Source organism: Hibiscus syriacus, unplaced genomic scaffold, assembly GCF_006381635.1.
Source record: "Hibiscus syriacus cultivar Baekdansim isolate YM2019G1 unplaced genomic scaffold, ASM638163v2 tig00000715_pilon, whole genome shotgun sequence".
NCBI lineage: Eukaryota > Viridiplantae > Streptophyta > Magnoliopsida > Malvales > Malvaceae > Hibiscus > Hibiscus syriacus.
Genome location: NW_024061811.1, coordinates 1569047 through 1591113, shown reverse-complemented (window position 1 = coordinate 1591113; position 22067 = coordinate 1569047). Strand labels below are relative to the sequence as shown.

Here is a 22067-nt window from a genome sequence, read left to right as displayed (position 1 = left end):
TAATTATACCATCCATGTAAGCTTGTTAACGATCTACGTGTGTTTTCTGTCATGCCTATTAACGGCGATTGATCAATTTGTAACAAACGATAACGTTGGTGACCGATTTATGACTTTTAAAATATCAGTAGTAAAAACAAAAATTTGTCCAAACATTAGTGACCATTGGAGTAGTTTAGCCCTACAAAAATATACTATTTATAAATGTGCATGATTTTTCACTCTTTTGGATCGTTTGCATTTTTTTTTTTGTAGAAAACAGCTAAACCTAATCCCCTTGTTTTTTTACTATTCACAAATTTTCATTGAGAAAAATAAAACATAAATTACATCGAATCAAAAATCATTTAAATTAATTTGATATCGCTTAAACAAGTTTCAAGTTTGATACCTAGTATATATCGCTTAAATAAGTTTCAAGTTTGATACCTATATGTATAAAAAATTCACGAAAAAACTTATGCAGTAAAATCATATATGCAACATGAATTAGTCCAAAAATAATCAAAACAAAACTATAAAAAAATTGAGAGGAAAAAAATTACAAACCGTATAAGAAACGGGCACCTCAAAGCATTGGCTAGTTTTTCAGCTTGTATCATGAATTTATTCCTTCACTAAATTTCTTTCCATTTATTTTCTAAACTTCTCTTTAAACTTCCAAATCCCTAACTAATTTTCTCAATAGTATCATGTGAACTAGATTTCAATTAAGTTTTGAAAAACCCACGAATTCCATTAAAATTTAATTTAAGAGAAGTTATTCAAATTTCTTTTTTGAATAAACTGATATAAGTACAAGATAATATCTATTAAAAAATAATTTTCAACCATTTAACATTAATCGCTTGTACCCCTGACATTGCCGATACTTGAACCCAGAACATTTAAGGAATAATAACAATTCTTTTATAACTAAGCACAAATAAAAAAATTATTTCTTTATTAAACAAATAGTTTTGAATAAAAGCATATTCAATTTATTTATATTTATGAAAAAATCGTTTATTAATTAATTGATTTATTTAAAATAAATAAACATAAACAAAAATTTATATGTTCAAACTTGATTCATCATTTTATTCATTTACATTCCTAACCGAACACTCCAAATGTAAACAAAATAAAATAAAAAGTTAAAAACTGACATAGTTAACAATTGCAGAAAATTAGATGTTTTAAATATAATATTTATATTATATCAGTAAAGCAGAGTGATATAATACAAGTAAAATAACTTCAACATAATACGAATAATAAAACAAATTACAAATGCGCACATGTATGCAAATACAAAACGATTCATAATCTACAAATTCACGATACTTTTAAGGATAAACTACGTGTTTAGTACTCCAACTTTTGTTCTATTTTAATCATTTAATTTTTTTTTTTTTTAAATCATATTTAACATTACGATTGCTTTTATTTTGATGATCAACGATTAAAAAATTAACAAAACTACTATGTGACCATTTTTTAATGATGACGTGATCTTCTAGTGGCATATCAACATCATCGTTAAATTTTTAACAGAAAGTGACAAAAATAAAATAAAAAGTAAACGCTAGTATAATTTAAAAAATAATTAAGTGACAACAAGACAAAGGTGATAGTTGGGGTATTATTACTAAAGCGTGCAGTTTATATCGAAATGGTATGAGATAGTAAATTGTTGAAACTCGAAAGCATAATAAAATAAAATACAACATACAATTGTCTAATCCCTCAGGGTTCAGGTCAAGGAAAAAAATAGACTTTACCCTAAATTAAGAGACAAGGGACACAACAGATGTCAAATAACATGTTACTGCTGCACCATGACCAACAAAATAAAGGGTTGATGCCTTACCTCGCATGAACATCAACAGCAGCCGAACAAAGATGGTATGATGCAGGTTGGCTGCTGCCAAGACTCCAACAAATTATCTAAATCCGAAACACAGACTTCTACTTCGAGCTTTGTTTCATGAGTTCTTATGGCACACAAGAATACAAATCACTCCCCACTTTTGATCTTCATGGAAAAGAGTTCAGATTGAGAAAGCATAATAGCTCATTTCATTCTCGTTAGAGTAATCGTTATAGTTGAGATATCCCCAGAAACAGGAAAGCCCAGATTCACCGTGTTTAGGCGATTTGAGGTAGAGTAGATGCAGTTCTTTAAGATTTTTCTCGAACTTCTCTTTTATGGAAAGAACCTGAAGAAAAAAAAAACATAATTAGTGCACTAATTAGGTATTACCTCTCATCTAGAATATTCGGTAAGTAGTCCAAGAAATTGAAATCATTTCACTTGCTGCGAAGACTTCTCTACTTTTTTCCAAAAATCTAGTCCATGCCTCTACTCAACATTTTAATAAAAGAAAGTTTTATTATGTGTTTGTCTCCTAGTTACCAATATGCAGAAAACAAGTTAAAGGCATCAAATGTAATCCACAAAACTGATTAAACTAAACCGCAGAAATGGAAGTACATTCCATTTACCACAATCTGAATAAACTAAACCATCACTAAGCACAGCACAACGAAATAAAGATGGATAATGAATTCAAATATGTAATGTCTGTCAGCAATTTTTTATTAAAAAAAACACTCCTCAAAATTCAAGTTTCTAAGAGCGCTAGTTCAGAGACAAAGAATGCTTAAATGGCTGCATCTTATAGTGAACAGTTAATGTAACACCCCCAACCCGTATCCGATCCGGATACGAGTCCGAAGTGTCACATTGACTTTTCAAACATTTATTCGTATAAAATAGTGAGTAATTTAAAAACTTTGATAACATTTAACTTATTCAAAACGTTTACAAAATATATATTAGAGTTCATACAATTTATATCTTTAGACTACATGCCAACTACACTCTATATACAGTACATATATTTTCTGATCTGACATTTGGTAAGGAGAACTGACCTGTCTTGCTCCGCATTACTCTTTACTCTTCTCGAAACCTACGTGTGAAACAATCACACGCTAAGTCGAAGACTTAGTGAGGCATAAAGAAAACACATCTAATGGAATTCATACCCACTAATCATGCATGACTGTTTTATGCTATCAAATTATACAACTCATTTACATATACATCAACATATATTCATGCATATTATGTAACAGATACCATAACCCCTATCACACATATATCATATATGCACACATCATATCACAAATCATATACATATATCACATACATTGTTCTCATATCACCAAGACATATATGCACTTTTACCATGTCACGAAAAATACACATATCATTATATCAAATTATGTTCTCTTTTTAAAACCCATGTACACATGTGAGAACTATAGATATGTGAGTCTATAGAGGTTGTACACTATGCTGTCACCACAGCTCGTATAATTGCACCGAAGTGCCACGTAGAATTGCACCGGAGTGCCGCGTAGAATTGCACTGTAGTGCCATATAATAATGTCCATAAGGACTACATATCATTCCTTAAGAATCATATATATATACTAGGGATTAAGTATGTGTCTCACCAGACTTCACACATGTTCCAAAGAATATATATATGTCCCGAAGGACCACATATCATTCCTTAAGAATCATATACATATGCCAAGGATCAAGTATGTGTCTCACCAGACTTCACACATGTTCCAAAGAATACATATATGTCCCGAAGGACCACGTAGACCCTCAACTCTTGGCATGCCAACTATACCCCTAGCTCTCAAGACACATAACATGGGCATTTTCTTTTATACTTATCATTTCACATAACACATAGTTCAATTACTCATAGAACATTTTCATATGAGTCACATTTACATGTCACATAGTTTATATACTTTCTCACGTAGTTACATAGATCCATATCATATAACATATATCACAAAGTGCACATAATCACACATATCATATCATATAGCTTAGATAATTTCTCAGATGTTCATATAAACATACATATCATATCTTGTTCACATATGATCATATATGCTTCATATAACACATAGAAACACCTAGAACACTTTCTCATAGCTTATATCAATTTTCAGAGTCCTTTCATATTACCTGATGACATATATCATATAGATATATAATAACGGATATCCATATTATCTACCTTATGCTCTATTTCTTTGTATTCCCTTAGATTATAAATTATGCCGTATTTCTAAACATATATCATTTAATAGTATTTTTATTTAGGTACTAATTTAATCTCTTTACTTAATTCAATTTCATATATTCATTATAATCTTTTCATATAGCTCCATTATACTAATTCTCATAATAAATCATACCACTAGGTACTTGTCCAACTCATGTTTCCATTATGCATATACTGTTACCCATGTTTACCTAGTTCATATCACTTCTTATAAACTCACTTTCATCATATTTTCCTATTATTACATATTTTATCTCATAACCATGTATCCACATAGTCTTATATTTCATTATCATATTACATATATTTGTTCTCCTATGACCCTTAATAAACATCTATTTCTATTTCCCTACATCTCTCGACTTATCTTCTATATTCCTATAATTTCATAACTTATTTTATATCATTTTCCCTTTTTATTCACATAAACTATCTATTTATTTAGTTCAATTTCTCATGACTTCCACAATACTCTTTAATAAAACTTTGTAGTTCTTCACTTTAATACATAAACCATAGTTTCCTTTAATTTATCAATCTTCTCTATATAACTTATGTATCCTTATTTATGCCCTCGAATTCATACTATTCTCTTATAGTCTCCTAACATTTCTCGTATAATCACTTATACCATATAATATGACTTATACTTGATTATCTTATTCTCTCATGTTCATTTCATTTCTTATGACTCTATCATATAACTTATTCCATGTTCTTCCATTATTACATAATAAAGTCTTACATAAATCATATAGCATATACAAATCATATCATTATCTTTAGTCATGCATACATACAATCAATGTAATACATATAATCACATATAGTTATAACCAACACATAATCATGTCTACGACTTCATGCATATTACTCTAGAAAATAGACTCATCGCAAGTCTTATTTCCATTAAACACTACATGTCACTAGTATGCACTCACCTTGGCCTCACTAGTCAATTTCAATCTCTTATCTTTCCCTTGATCGATCTTACTTGCCAAATGTTCCGGAATTGCTTTACGCGCAGAATCTACATAAATGTACATTTTGAGGCAATCATTAGATACCTACACCTTGTAATTGGATACTAGCAACTTAAACGAACTTATTAAACCAATATTCACATTTTTCCTTTAGGGGGAATCGGTTCCCTACTAAGGGGGTATCGATTCCCTCATGACATTCTGGAAATTTTTGTTCGTTTGAAGGGGTATCGGTTCCCAATTGAATGGGTATTGATTCCCCTTGCCCAGAAATCATATTTTTAACTCGAAAATTACTTCATTTCCTCTCAAACACTTCATATATTATCCCCTTTTCATTCTTAACTCTAGTACACATACTTAAATCAATCTATATTCATTTATTTCATCTTAAACCTCAAAATCCTATCTTCCATATGAGATTCAAGAATCATACCAAATTTTCAATGTGTTCTAATTCCAATTCTAACACTTCATATTTCTTAATTAGATTGATGACAAGTCAAATTCATCCATAAAACTTCAACAACCATACCATATCAAAATTTCATCTTAAAACTCATATTGCAAATTCCTTCATAATTCCTTTATCTTATTGTTTAAATCCCATATAAGCTTTCCTTAAGCTTATTTTAATACCCAAAGAATCAAAACTAAGCTTAAAACTCAAGAATTAACCAACTGAAATTAAACTTACCTTTGCCATGGAGTATACAGGAAGAGAGGAGGAAGGAAATGACCCAGCTCCAGAACTTTCTTTTCTTCTCACCCTTCCCACGTTTATATCACCTTTAAAAGAAAGATAAAAATCTTTCTGGTCAAATGACCATTTAACCCTTAATTTCCTTTAATAATTACTAATTAACCTTCATCATATATATCCAATAATCATTGAACTATTTCATTCTTATACTTTAGTCACCAAATTCTGAAACTTTACAATTTGGTCACTAACCCGGTATTGCGGATGTTACAGTTAATCTTGAAGGAGTTCATTCCCGGGCTTCGGAACTCCACCACAGTAGCATGCAATAGATTTCAGCATGAAATATAGACCATAATTTGATGGGTACCTGAGATACATTGATCCTAGAAAGTTTATCCAGTAAATCGTCTTCCGCATGTCCCGTGTTCCATATACCACCAGTAAGACAAGACCGGAAATCTAGGGCACACTGCAAAATATTCTCTATGGTACTGGCTATAGGTTTTGTTTCATCAGATAGAAAACATCTGCAAAGTATACATGTATGTTAGTGAAGAATCATCCATAGTTATTACAAAGCCAAAAAATGCCAAAATAGTATGCAATGAGCGTGCTAGAAAAGGTCATTCTGCCTACTATATCTCTGGTTCAAACTAAATGTGGCAAAAAAAAATGCAGTTCGAGTATAGGATAAAGGAAAAGGTTATGTGTTCAAACTGGGTGGTATATTCAATTATTTCTAAGTTTTTACAGGAGGGTCCTTGGAAGGTCATATTTCCATACCCATTCCTCCTATCTGAGTCAGCCATGGATTCTTTAAAAAAAAGGTGAAGAGTTGGAGCAACATAAGGACAAATTATCAATGGTTGAAAGTGGTAACAGGTGTTATCTCACATCATTAAGTCTTAAATTTCTTCTGGTCTTATATTAAAGTTGGACCTTTCTACTTATTGTCGATTGCTTCTATATTCGGTGCTTGATATGGTATTAGATCCAATAATTTTTTTCTTCTTTTGTACCATAAGTGAGGTTTTCCATATGCAGGCCCTTGTTGAGTTACATGTGAGGGGTCCATTAACCAGTGTTATCCTACATCTTATAGTCAAGTTGGATCCTTCCACCTATTACAATTGATTCTAGATTGGGTGCTTAGCAAGAAGCTCAAGCAATTTGAGGGGCGGGTAGTTGGAGTGATATGTTCCAAGCTCCATCCATATACATTTCTAGGTTAAAAACTTGGTCCAAAGAAAATCAAGGCAGTAAGACCCAATGACTAGAATAGAAGATCCATGTTTCCCCCTAAAATAAAAAGGTAAACTTAAAATGTTAGCTCAAACTTCAAACTAGAATGAAGTAGCACTTACATATTTAGTGAATCAGTTAAATATGCCATGTGCACTAACTCAAGATCCATCATATCTTTGACCTGTAGAACCATGAACAAGTCTCAATAACATAACAACAAACTAGATAAATCTCCCCTCAAGAACTGAATTAAGTAAAAGTCAATAAGGAAATGGACTAATAATAGACATAGAAATTAAAAATAAAACAAAAACCATAAATATATACCACATATTATTTATTCAAATATTGCAGTTTAGAATAATGCAATTTGTCAAGGTTTAATCCAAACTATTTTTCAAGTCACACTGCAAATTTATTGTATAACCTAGCAGCGTTAAAAATATGATATAGGGTTGAGTTCATATTTGCTTCCACAAAAATATTTGACTATAGTCTACAGGGAAAACATTTCAAGAGTAATCTGGACAAACAGAGAGGATAGGATGATTAGGGTATCCTATGGAGAGAAATAAGAAATCATATGACTATATAAGATTAAAAGGTGCCCACGCTTCCAGATGTAAGGAGCTCTGGTTCAAAGTTTACAAACATCATATCCTATACAGGCTTTTTGTTTGTGGTTGGATATTAAGAGAAGGCAAACACTTGATGCATGGAAGGGGAAAAGCTAACGCTAAAGCCCCTCAATAATGTGCGATGTCATAATGATTCAATAGCATGATTACTCATTTCTTAACAAACCAGGTGCAAAGAACTATAGAAAAAGATGTTCTCATTATTTTATGATGAAAACTTCATCGGATCATTTTGCCTTGGATTAAGAGATTCAACGGTTCATCAATTAGTTTTTAAGGCTTTGTAGTTAAACAAATAATAAGGAAAAGCAAAATATAAAATCTCCATGAAGAAGGCGTTAGATGAGGCAAAATGTCAGGAAATCAAAACATAACTTTGTTGGTACATGGATACTTCATAAAAATCAATCTAGCATGGTTTTGTTTTTTTCTTTAAGTTAAATATTTCTTCAATTGAGATAGGTTTTACTGCAAATTTTTCTTCTTTTGCACGGTTGGAAAAAAAATAGTTGCTTACCAAACAATAAAAACAACCCATGTTTTTTTCTCATTGCAATGGGTCAGCTTTACTAATTACAATTTTCTATGCTGTTAGCCATAATCTCAGTAAAGTCCGTAAGAAGAAGATCCATGAAAAAATTGACTCAAACAAAGAAGAGAATGACGGCTTCAGACAGGCAATGCACGAAAACCAATAAAGTAAACTGAACCACAATAAGCTGAAGAGATCAATACAATGTGAAAAAGAATTTTCCTAAACCTTGTGCTTAGAGGAGTGAAGAAACTTGCACCATGATACATGTGATAGTTGTGACTGTACATACTGCTGTAACGTAGATACAAAATGATTGACCTGATGCCTGGAATAGAAAGAAACAAAACAAAGTTAAATGCTTTCTGAACCTAAATGCTAAAACTATCTGAAATAAGAAAAAAAGACAACAAAGCTAGATACCTTTTATACAGTGGTTTCTATTTAAGGTTTTTTGCCCCCAATATCACACACAAGTGTTTGGCAGTAAGATACCATAAAATACATTATCAGATTTTGTTGATTAAAGAGTAATCAACATAGTGGAGAAGAGAAAAGTCTTAAACGTCTATTGATAGGTGAAAGTACATCTTGCTTTTATAGGAAAAGTTAGGAGTAAGTTTTCTGTTAGAAATAAACTATCTAGTAGTTATCCTTATCTATTCAACTAGTAGTTATCCTTATCTATTCAACTTTCTAAGAGTTAGTATTATATTAAATTACTAACTAATAAGACTTATCGCATAACCTACACTCCCCCTCAAATTGGGGAGTAAATGTTGAAAGATCCAACTTGGATGTAATCTCATCAAAGGTAATTCTTGGAAGTGCCTTGGTGAGAATATTTGCTAACTAATTCTTTGTTGAAACATGATTGAGCTTCACTGATCCACCATTCACTTTTTCAGAGATGAAATGTTTGTCGATCTCCACATGCTTCGTTCATTCATGATGAATTGGATTCTTTGCAATACTTATTGCAGATTTACTGTCACTTTGAAGTTCAAAACATTTGTTGGCGCACAACCCAGCTCAGTTAACAGTCTTTGAAACTAAATTACTTCGCAAATTCCAAGTTCATTGCTCTAAATTCTGCTTTTGCACTACTTCGAGACACCACAACCTTTTTTTTGCTTCTCCAAGTAACCAAATTTCCCCAAACAAATGAACAATAATTGGTTGTAGATCTCCTATCCATTAATTCACCTGCCCAGCTTGAATCCGAAAAAATTCTTAATGTTCTATCATCACTCTTTATGAAAATTAACAAATGTCCTTGTGTCATTTTCAAGTATCTTAGAATTCTATTCACAACCTCTAAATGTTCTTCTCTCGGATCATTCATGTATTGACTCATTGTACTGACAGAGAACGCAATATCAGGTCTAGTAAGTAATAAATAAATTAGTTTACCTACTAGCCTTTGATATTGTTCTTTGTTCATGGGACTTCCCAATTCTTCTTTCTTTAGCTTAAGATTTGCTTCCATGGGTGTTTCTACCGGCTTACATCCCTTCATTCCAGTTTCTGATAGTAGATCAAGGATATATTTCCTTTGATTGATCACTATTCCTTCTTTTGACATTGCAACCTCCATGCCTAAGAAATACTGTAAAGTTCCCAAGTCCTTGGTTTCGAACTCCTTTGCCAGTAATTTTTTCAGTCTTTCTATTTCCATACAATCATCACCTGTATTACTCTTCACACCCGATGGAATTCGCATATATACTTCCCCCTCCAAGTTTCCGTTTAGAAATGCATTTTTGATGTCCAACTGATGAAACACCCAATTCTTTTTTTTTATAAGAATAGGAGGCCTCATTAAAAACCCCCCTTCATGATTAATGGAGCTCGTAAAAAACTCCTTAATCAACGGAAGGAGGAAAAGAGTGCCTTAGAATTTCATTAAAATCATAATAAGTACATAGGAATTACAACACCCTAAAGCTCCCTTAAGGAAATAGAGTACCAAAAAAAATCCCTAAAGAACAACACATAAATCAACCAATTCCAGTCTTAGCTAGGGCATCTGCCTCTAGATTAGCTGTCTGTCAATGATAGTAACACTCTCACAGTGTTTAGTTTTGCTACCGGAGCAAACGTTTCATGATAATCAACTCCAAAAGATTGAGTAAATCCTTTTGCCACTAATCTCGCCTTATATCTTTCAATGCTACCATCAACTTTGTATTTTACCGTGAATATCCATTCGCAACCGACTAGTTTTTTATCTTTTAGAAGATCAACTATAATTCAAGTATTGTTGTTTTTCAGTGCCTTTAATTCCTCTTATACTACCTTTTTCCACTTGGGATCTTTCAATGCTTCTTCCACCGTATATGGAACAATAATGCTATCTACACTGGCTGTAAAGTTCTTAAAACAAGGTGTTAGCTTTCCATATGCAACAAATCTATCAATTGGATAATTTCTACATTTTCTTACTCATTTCCTTTGAGCAATCAACAAGTCGTTATCATCAATTAAAACATTTAATTCAGTGAAAGAACTCTGATTACCTCCTTCATTCTCCAAAGGATTCTCGATCGGTTCCGGCTCATGACAGTGTTCATACTGTGTGAGAGACTCGAGATTAGGTTCGGGGATTGATTTAGAAATTGGTCTTTGTCCTCTCTTGTAAATCAACAATTCGGATTGAGGTATTTGAGGCAAAGTGATATGTTGATCATGCTGAGATAAGTATGTTCCAGTGGGCTAGTTTGTCAAGGATATATTGTTGTTTGGTCTGGCTGGAGCGATTTTGTAGGCTGATTTGACTGGTTTGATTGGTTTGGTGGTGCTGATCAAAAGGGGTTGGATGCAAATCAAGTGACAATTATTGTGAGTCAACAAACTGATATTCATTATATGACTCCCCTGAATAGCAGTTTTAAGGAAAAAGATGTTTTTTCAAAGAAAGTAAAGTCTATGATAATAAAGAATTTCTTTGTACAAGGACAATAACACCAAAAGCCCTTTTGAGTCGAAGAATAATACAGAAACACACATCGACATGCTCGAGGATCTAATTTGGACCTGAAAGGAACATTGTTATGAACGAACACAGTACAACCAAAAACTCTAAGGGGTAACAATGAAGTCATCAGTTTAAAATTGGGAAAAATTTGAAGAAAAACATCTCTTGGACACTTAAATTGTAACGGTTTACTAGGAAGACGGTTAGTCAAATAAGTGATAGTTAAAAGGGCTTCCCCAAAAAATAGTTAGGAACATTTTTGGAAAAAAGAAGAGACCGAGTAACCTCAAGAAGATACATGTTTTTTCGCTCACCAATCCCATATTTTAGGAGAATTAACACACGAAGTAAGATGAATAATCTTCTGAAAGAAAGAACCCAAAACATTGGCAAAATACTCACTACCATTGTCATAATGAAACATTTGGATAGCACATTGAAATTGGGTTTCAACCATCTTATGGAACCGTTTAAATATTTCACAAGCTTCAGATTTAGTTTTCATGAGAAAGGTCCAGGTAGTACGAGTGTGGTCATCAATAAATGAAATAAACCATCGAAACCCACGTAAAGATGCGACTCAGGATGGTCCCCAAATATCACTATGGATCATGATAAATGGTTTGGACGGTTTATACGAAGAAGGTAGATAAACACTCTTAGTTTGTTTAGCAAGTGGGCAAATATCACAAGAAAAAGATTTAGGACTTTTATTGACAAACAAATGTGGAAACAACTTTACAAGATAAAGAAACTAGGATGACCTAAATGAAAGTGCAATAACATAACATCGGTTAAAGGTTCAAGTAAAGGAAATTGTTTTATAACATTGAAAGAAGTAGGTGGTTGGGAAAATAAAGTTGTTGGAAGCAGGTAAAGACCCCTACAGTCTAGCACTGTCAATCACTTTCCCCAAGCTCGAATCCTGAAATTCAAAAAATCAAAGTTAAATTTCGTAGTACAGCATAAATTGGCAGACAACTTGCTAATGGAGATAGATTGCAAGTGAGATTATGAGCATAAAGAACATGAGATAAAAAATTGCCCGATTTATTTGAATAGACCCATAAGCGGCAACACCAGAAAGAGAACCATCCGTTGTTCGAATATGAAAGATAGACGAGTCGGCATGAAAAGTGTGAAAGAGCCGAAGATCACCTGTCATATGATCACTTGCACCATAATACATAATTCAAGTAGGAGTGGCGGATTTATTAGCCAAAGTAGCATAAGGAATTCTACCTGTGATAGAGGTGGAAGAAACATCAGAGGTTCGAACTGGACGAATTAACGAGGATTGCCGAAGTGACATCCGATGAAGAAGAGGCAGAAGTCGTGGTTGGCAACTAGGGTTAGGGTAAAAAAAAGTGATCGGCGAGGGTTAAGAAGAAGGATCGCTCACCTAACTGATACCATGTCGTTTAAAGAGTAATCAACATAGTGAAGAAGAGAAAAGTCTTAAACGTATATTGATAGGTGAAAGTACATCTTGCTTTTATAGGAAAAGTTAGGAATAAGTTTTCTACTAGAAATAAACTACCTAGTAGTTATCCATATCTATTTAACTTTCTAAGAGTTAGTATTAAATTAAATTACTAACTAATAAGACTTATCTCATAACCTACAGATTTTGATCGTCAAAAAGCAGAAATTCCAATTCATTCTCCCTCTTTTAGGCTAATTCTCTATTTTCCTACAGAATCGTTAGATACTTTACTGTCTTCCAGGTAATCTATAAATGAAGAAACGGTGTGTGTTTCTTAAACTAGAAAATAGATTGACTGTCGCACCAAAATTTTAAGGAAAATGGGACAAAAAAGGTCACTGCACGTAAGAACCTTCACATTTTTAGCAAAATTTGAAGATTGGAATACCATTTAGAAAGCTCCACTTCTTAAAATAAAGCTATAAGACAATCCTCCCTATCCGCCCATGCTTGTCAGCAGTCAAGGAAGGAGGTAGAAATAAAATATTAGCTTAACAGTCTGTGAATGCTAAATTCTAATCTAAATTTTAAGGAAATGTTCCCTGTCAAAAGAGAAATGTTTTTGCTTTGAGACAATAATAGTATTAATAACTATTGTTAATAAAAAACACTAAAAGGTAGAAGAATTGATTATACCTCAACTTCATTAACATGTTAAAATGGCCCACTTCTCGTTCATGTAGTGTACGATGACGTTTTTGACAGATCAACTGCACCACATCCTGTAACAAACATTTAAATATTATCAAAGGTGAATTCATATGAATTTCCATGAGTGTCAAAATCCAGTCTTTCATGTCGCAACTCGCAAGTACTAATTCGCAGAAAGTACAATATAAAGATTGTGAATGCAAATTCAATGTTATGAGAACAGTGTGGATCAGATGAGACAAAATATGGAGTACACAATAAATTGGATTGAACTAAAGATGATTTAGTTTTCAGTTTAGCACTGAGAAACAGTATCCAGATAGATGAACATTGCGCAATTTACCAACGCTTACCGAGAGAAGTTGAATCACAGAACTTAAATTAGAATATTCATATTTAACCCAAGAAGAATGAAGACAACTGGCTTTGTCTTAAGAAATTAAGCATCAACTTACTGTGGCTTTCAAGGGAAAAGGAAATTGTTACCAAATATCATATATGTTAGTCTGCATACATATGCAAATGTAAATGGCCATATCTCGTGTACCTTTAATGAACACCATACATCAGTCAATGAAAAAACAGCAAGCTTCAATTGTATCAGAAAGTTGAATATATTGGAATATATTTTCAATGCACCAGGAGTCAAAATAATGCTGGCAGGCCAATCCACTCGGTAACCCAGACCTAAAAAGTAGAAGGAATGAACACCTGCCATGTTAACAGCCATCAGAAATTAAGATGATAAATTAATTCTAATGTGGAGGTTGAAAGTGGGAGCAGAGGGAAAAGGTAGGATCTGAGAACGTCAAAAGCTTTGAGAAATAAATAAGACTTGCAATAATGAATTGATGATAAATTGTACCAATTGTAGAAGTTGAAAGAGGCATCATCCCATGCCCTTTTTCGTATACAAATAACCTATCTTTATGATGGTCTCTTTCGCAAGATGACCTCTGCACTGATAACTCGAGAAGTCCTTGAATTTCAGAGAGTCTCCGCTCCACCTCTGTAACACACCATTTCTGTTACAGTATTCATTTCTATCTTTCTGAAAAAGAATACAGTATTCAAATAATAAAGCATTTAGGTGACTATAAAACAGACAGACATACATGACGTGAAAGGGACATAATAAACAAATCTGCCCAGTCTGCCAATTCCATAAAATGATATCGCCGCAGCGCCAACAAATGTTCTTGCAAATCAAAACCTTCTTCAAGTATCTTGATGGTTAACTTGCTGACATAGTTATATCTTAAATAATTAAGAAAAAACACAATCCAACATAAAATTTGTCAACATATAACTATAGGACTTCGGCACAAAGTAAAGCTCTTTTATCTTTTTTTCTTTCACAGACTTTCTTTTTGGGTGACGGAGGGGGACTGGAGAAGTAAGAAAAGTTTCCATCTTCCATGATAAATGAATATATTATTTTAAATCGCATATATTGTAACAAACACTAAAGTATATCACCAATTATCTTCTCTTGGATATTAAATAGACACCCAACTTTTTCTAGAACAAACCACTTCAGAATGATCTATAATCATATGAAATCAAATAGCAAAGGATATTGTAAATGCAGGAAACAAGTCATTCTATATGAATGAAATTCAGGTTTGGGCCTTATACCAAGCACCAATAAACAAACATAAGGAAAGAATATTTGGAAAATATGGTCATCTATGAGCAGGGATACTGAAGCAAGATTTCCTGCAGTAGGCATTTGTCAATTACAAAATCAAGTGGTATCTCAAATGTGGACAATGTATTCAGTTTTATATCTCCAGTGCTACTACTATAAAGGGTGCTAGAACTACCAAGCAAACTCTCCCAATAATTTCCACCAGAAACAGTTGTTGAAATGACATCCTGGTTTATTTTCTTTAACTCCGAGGTTGGAACAGCATGAGAACCTTTTGAATTGTCAATCAAGAGAACATCTCCTCCATAGCCTTGTTTATCATCCCAATTGCCAGTACCATTTGTCACGGAATAGGTATTCTCAGGAAATTCAAGTGTAACCCCAGAAGCTAGCCTTTTGACATAAACCTTACAAGGGTCATCAACTGAAGAAAAATCAAAACAAGGTATGCTGCTTGAGTCACCAGGTTTGTTCATGAGACCTAGAAAACCAATGTTTGTCGCCATTGGGTTTTTACTTAAAAGGTTGCCATTGCAAGTAAGCTCAAACTGTTGCAATTGGAATAACCCTGAAGTAGACTCCTTTTCAAGTCGACCCTCATTTGAGAGGTCCACTGCTGAAGTATTGTTTATAGCAATTGATTCATTAAAATGTTGCACAAATTTATCAAAGAACTGTGTTACATTTTCTCGTATTTTTTCCAGAATCACATTGACCTAATATTTTATCATCTCTGTCATCCCCATCAATATAAAAAGCATTAAACCTTGCACCATTAACTGGAAAACCTTTAGAAGGTAGAATATTTGCAGATTCAGCTTCTGCACACAACCAGTTTGACTCGAGGTGTAAGTGCTCATATATCCCACCAGGTTCAGAACCTACAAAACTGCCAAGCCCACCAGTTCTTTCAGCCTGTATACTGCTTTCCATATATTCAGACTTTCCATTCTGCAAAGCTTGTTGCATTGAGTTACTAACTGGGGTACTAACAGAAAAGCTTAGTGCAGAGAAATAATTCTGTTTAGGCCAAACTAAATTATTAGAGTGTTCAATCAACTGCTCAGACTCAGTATGTTCTTCAACACTACTCATAGATGAACACTCAAATGGTTCAAAGATATCAGTTTCATGATAGGATCCATCTTTTGTACTAGAGTCATCAAAATCATTAATGTCAAGAGACCTGAAAAATCAAAGAAATCAGGTAACAATCAAATATTAACTAAATATACAAGAAATTAAACATGTTGATAATGAAAAATCAAGTTCTAGTCATGTTCTTTTGAGTTTGCACCAAGAAGCTGTATCCCTAGGCCCTAGTTAGAACAAAGGTCTTTAATCTTTTCTTCTAAATCTTGCAAATGCGCTAGAAACCTGCAACTGATCCTTATTTTGTTTTCCAAACCTTGACCTAAATCAAGTAGACAGTATTGACAGCTTTTTCAATGCCCATAATACCAGGACAAAATAACTTCCAAACCAAGTCTTCCCACGAAATGGTCATAGCCATACCCCTAAGAAATATTTTGGGCCCTGACTTTCTTATTACAAACTCAAATCCTTATATACAAGAAAGAAAACCTCTGAATTTGAGCCTCTTAATCACCATAGAGATTAAACCTTTTCAATCCAAAATAATAAAATTCCTAGGCACTTGAGAATAATTTTATGCAATCAAAGATTAATGTTCTCTTACCTAATCAATCCTATAGAATAGAAAACTTTTTTCCACTTAAATAATTTTAAGTCTGCGTGATTTCTTGCATCATTGGTCTTATTGAATCCTTAGGAAAAAGTTTCATTGGATGTATGCAAGGACACCCTTCAATTATTTAACACAGAGAGAGCAATAGAAAGATTACACATTAGAGAAACTTCCTTCTGTTGTCGAATTAATAACCAATTTGTCATCCACTGTGAGTGAATCTTCAATGCTTCCGCTAGTACCAAAGAAATGATGTCGGCATCGGCACAATGCGAAATGACCTAAACAGTAAAAAGCATAACAATTGCCCATTTTCAATGAATGTAACCTCCAACATGTCACAACTTGAGCTTATCAATGAGTCTAAAGCCAGGTTAAGAAAAGAAAAAAAAGTTTCCCAGGTATAAAGGATAATTCCAGATAGAGTTTACTGGTGCCTAGGTCCAAAATGGAAGTCAGAAGAACAGAAGAAACTTAGGAATCTCTATACTGAATTAGCATTATCAAACAATAAAAGGGGTAAGGTGGCTGATTTTGGTTGCTTTGATGTAAATGGATGGGTGTGGAATGTTCAAACAAGAAGAAGCTTATGTGATTGGGAATTGGATCAATGGATTGAACTAATGGCAGCATTAAATTGTTTTAATTTATCTGACTCAATGGAGGATTTTCTTTCTTGGTCTGGGAAGGGGGATGGTCTGTTCTCGGTGAAATCCTGCAGGGTGGCTCTATCAAATAGTCAAGGAGGTGGTTTTTCTTGGAAAAGATGGGTTTGGTCAGGTTTCGCTCCCCCTAGAGTAGAAACATTCCTTTGGCAAATCATACACAAGAAATTGGCAGTCAGAATTGAGCTGACGAAAAGGGGGGTTCCTATGGAAGACGCACTATGTCCACTATGTAAAAATAATGAAGAAACAGTCCAGTATCTTTTTTTCTCATGCTCAGTTGCAGGGGATATTTGGAACAGAATGTTGAAGATTTGGGACATCTATACAACTTTGCCTAATGATCCACAAGTTTTGCCAAGTTCATGGTCTGATCTAAACAGAAAATCGAACATTTGGAAATTCATTCTGGGTGTAGTTCTTTGGTCTATTTGGAAAGCAAGGAATTCAGTAGTGTTTGAAAATTCTAGCCTTGATATAACCTCTCTCTTTTTCCTAATAAGATTTAGGTTGGCTAGATGGTTTCTAGCAAAGTTTCCTAATATCCAAATTCAAGTTGATTTGTTGGTAGGGGACCCCTCTCTAGCAGACAGGTTTGGTTACCATAATACTCATAGGAGTTCGAAACAAAGTTGGCAGCCTCCCCCAACAGATTTTTACAAATTTAATGTTGATGGGGCTGTCAAGTCTGATGGGATGAAGGGAGGAATTGGAGGTATTTTGAGAGATTGTAATAGCATTATCCTATCGACCTTCTCTGTTAGTATTGGTCCAGGCCCTCCTCCGTTGGCTGAACTAAAAGCTATTAAGAAAGGCCTAGACATTTTCCTATCATCAGATTGGGCGGCAAAGGGAAGATTGATCCTAGAAAGTGACTGTAAATCTGCTGTAGACTGGATTCTGCTGCCTAATTATGTTCCTAGTTTCTTCAGTTCACTTGTTGAGGATATTGTGTCCTTAGTTCATGAGAGGGCGATTATTATTCGATGGATTCCTAGGGGATGTAATTGGGAAGCAGATAAATTAGCTAAGGATGGGATTGGTTGATTGTAAGGGTATTTTTATAGGGTGTTTTAAGATTATAGTTTTATTCTGATGCCCTAATTGTATCGGTATAATTTATTGTAATAGTTTCTCTATTCAATAAACTAAGGCACTCTTTTCCTCCTTCCGATAGTTACTCTTTCCAAGAGCTAACTAAGAGGGAGGTTTTTTAATGAGGCCTATTATTCCTATCAAAAAAAAAAGTATAGAGATACCTGTTGATAATTGAATTCCAACCCTGTCAGTAAGTTTTCAAGTTTCTGCTCCATCCTTTCATAGTAACTACTCCGCATGAGAACCAAGGGTTCTATATTTTCTTTGCCAAAAGTGATTGAAGAAGCATAAAGCGGATTACTGCCAGCAAACCCACTCCAGCAAGGAAGAAAATCTGAATAAGTATAGTCTCCAGGATCAACATATTTACGCAATTCAAGCAATTTCATTAGAACTTGAAGCTGCTGACCAGCCCTGATAAGGGGAATCAAAACATCCTTCAGAAAACATGGAACAGCAGCTCCATTCCGCTCCTGACACAAATAGTCACATTTAAGAGGATCACTATTGACAGAGGACTAAAAATGTAAAATATTTAAAGATAATGAATTAAACCACTCAATATCTATTACCGTAATACTAGCAACTGGAAAGTCAGTTGAAATGCCAGCTTTACCAGAGGAAGAATGTTGTAATGTATCAATGTATTCTACAACAAATTCCTTATAAGGATCATTAATCTCAGCTTTAAATATCCATGACCTTATAAACTCACAATAAGGTTCACATGACCGAAGAAAGAGAAACTTGAGTAAAGCACCGTGAGCAGGGTCCGCAACCTACAAGAAGAATTGGCTAACTGAATGTTAATAGCAGAACCACATGAATTAAAAATATTGCTCATTAATAGGATATTTTGGTTCTTAATAAATTTCCTATGTTGATGTGCAAATAAGTTGAAGCAAAAAAGAACTTGTAAAGTCTGGTTGTCAACCAATCGAGCACCATATATAGTGGCTTTAGACTCTAGAGGTCATAGCTGAATAAATTCAGTTTATCCAATAGTGATATGAAGCTTGACCAATATAAAGACTAAAGAGTATAATTAACTGAAATTAAAATTTTTAGTAAAATTATCAACAATACAACAATCAATTAAACTAACCATTTTTCAAAGGTCAATTAAACTAACCTTTAACTGTGTATACAAGTAACTAAGCAGGTCACCTCCCCTGAAGAAGTTATGAAATCCCAACGTTGCTTTGTAACTTAGTTCTTCAAAAGAAGATTCTGAGAAGCAAAGAGCTAAATTATGCAGGTTGCATATATTCCCAAGGGCTTCAATCTGGGTCCTCAATTCCTTTGTGTGCAGGTATACTTCCAATAGTGTAATTTCAGAGTAGACTACACTTGTGAGACAGCCAGAAGACACACCTGCAGAAACTTCACTACTCTTTGATGAACGCCTTACATTTATTGATTCATATAATGTGTCCAATGCACAAATGTACCCTTCCAAAACCTTTCCTACAGCTACAGAGAACGCTTGATTAACAAGGCTATATTTAGGACCCTCTTCCGCTTGTACTTTCCGGCCACCATGATTCTGATTATCTGCTGCTTGAGAACTTTCCCAGCCCTTTTGTGGTGAAAATGAATTTCCATTGAGATTCAAATTTGTAAAATAATCTACAAACTTATGGAGAAGGAAAACTAAGAAACCTGAGCATCCTATTGATTTGAGAATCTTCCCCAGAGCATGAGTGCTCGAAGACCGATACCAAAGACTAGGTGTTTGATGGAAAGTCCTATCCGCAGGATCATAACAAAAGGCAGCAGAAATTTTTTCAATGCTAAAAAGAGATGATTCTACACCTTGCAGTGCATTCAGTGCCAACCTCACCAAAGTTGCCTCCTGTACAAAAATGGCATCACAATTAATATAAAGAAATAAAATCGATGACTGCAGCTTAAAAATAATGTATATGGATTGATCATATTTTTAAGTAGGATCACCAGAACCCAGCATCTATCATTATAGTCTCAAAGAGTAAACATTCTTCAGGTGACTAAAAATAGACCTCCTATAAATCAAATTTGCTGATAAACAGCACAGTCTGCATTCTAAAGAGAGGGAGGAGTAAAACACCATAGCTTTGCACAATCCATAAGCACCTAGGAAGTATTGATAACTGCAGTGTAATATGGCTATGCTATGCCATGACACAGGCATAGCAACAAAATATTTATTAAAAAAAAATTAAGACAAGGGTATGGCAGAGCACAACATAAAATATATATATATTTCATAAAAATGATACTTTTCTATATTTTGACTATGTACGACTTTTTTTGACGTGAGCCCTCATGTCCAACATATAATCTGATGTGTCCGACACTTGGACACTCCCTTGATAGAAGTGTCTGCTTCATAGATAACCGCACAATTGCAGCAGAGCTCATTCCAGTTAAATTTCCAATTTCTTATTTCTCTGTAACCCACACAAATGATTACTTGACTAAAACAATTTGATGCTGTATGCAAAACTAGAGATCCAGCTCGCCAAGAAACCAGTTAATTAAATCATAAAAGCAGTCAGTAAAGTAGAATCTTAATCCAAACAAGTATTTGGTTATTCTTTTTGCTACTGGCCTTTAGCTAGTATTTTTTGAGCTTCCTAATGAGTAAATTTTGAAAAGTATATATCAGAATTAAAAACTCAAACTTAACATACATTCCGACTTTTTTTTAAATTTAAAACAAAATTTATGTAATATTTTAAGAGTTGTTAATATTTTAATTTTAAATTTCTTATCAGATCAGTTAACTAAAAACAGTTAATTAAAAAATAATTTAAAAACTAAAAACCACAATAATTATAAGAATTCTAGAACGGAAATAAAACATCACAGCTTACCCTGGCAATGTCGTGGTTGGTATGTTGCTGAAATATATAAGTAAAATTGATCTAAAAATGCATACATATAAATGATCGAGAGAGAGATTAGGCTTACGTAGACTGATGAAGAGGAGGAAATGGGAGATTGAGATGCTGGAAGAGGAGGAAGAGGGCCGCTTTGAGAAGGAATGGATTCCCAGGTTGGAGGAGGGAGCCATGGACCTTCCACTTTCAGCTTCTCAAACAATGATGCGAAATTCGTTTCCACCGCCATTTTTCGATTTCTTAACCATCTATTGAGTATCGACTCACCGACTTACTCCTACTCTCCCAGCGGCCAATTCTCTCTACTTTCTTGTTTCTTTTTTTTTTTTTGGTTCTTTATTCTCTTTTTGAATAATGAATTTAATTTGCAGGCCATGCCGCGAGATATATTTTAGGGTACAAATATTTTCAAATTTTATAAATATATAATTTAATTAAAATATTCTATTTATTAAAAAATATTATTATAAATACATAATTAACATATAAATATCAGAGGAAGTGATGATATTATTAGATATAATAAAAGTTTGAATTTTTAAATTTTATATAATTTATTAGTTTAATTCAAATTTAAAGTGATTTAATAAATTTTTAATTTTTTATATTAAAAATTTATTAATTTTATCTTTGTTCTTCTCATAATTTTATTCTTTTAGAAACGCCAATTTTTATATGTTTTAATTAATAGACTCGTTTA

The 22067-nt window shown here is 33.5% G+C and overlaps 1 protein-coding gene across 1 annotated transcript; it reads right to left on the bottom strand.

Annotated features, from left to right (window-relative positions):
- Positions 1-1797: 1797 nt before the first annotated feature.
- Positions 1798-21719, bottom strand: LOC120210497 (gamma-tubulin complex component 6-like). The gene is made up of 16 exons (XM_039209228.1): positions 21438-21719; positions 19615-20337; positions 19055-19261; positions 18644-18955; positions 16877-17000; positions 16106-16197; positions 15792-16031; positions 15066-15727; positions 14476-14617; positions 14226-14385; positions 13908-14071; positions 13346-13431; positions 8475-8574; positions 7196-7257; positions 6199-6358; positions 1798-2201 (listed from the first exon to the last, which is right to left on the bottom strand). The coding sequence occupies exons 1-16, from the start codon at positions 21594-21596 to the stop codon at positions 2034-2036; spliced, it is 3561 nt and encodes a 1186-aa protein (XP_039065159.1). The 5' UTR covers positions 21597-21719; the 3' UTR covers positions 1798-2033.
- Between the last annotated feature and the right edge of the window lie 348 nt (positions 21720-22067).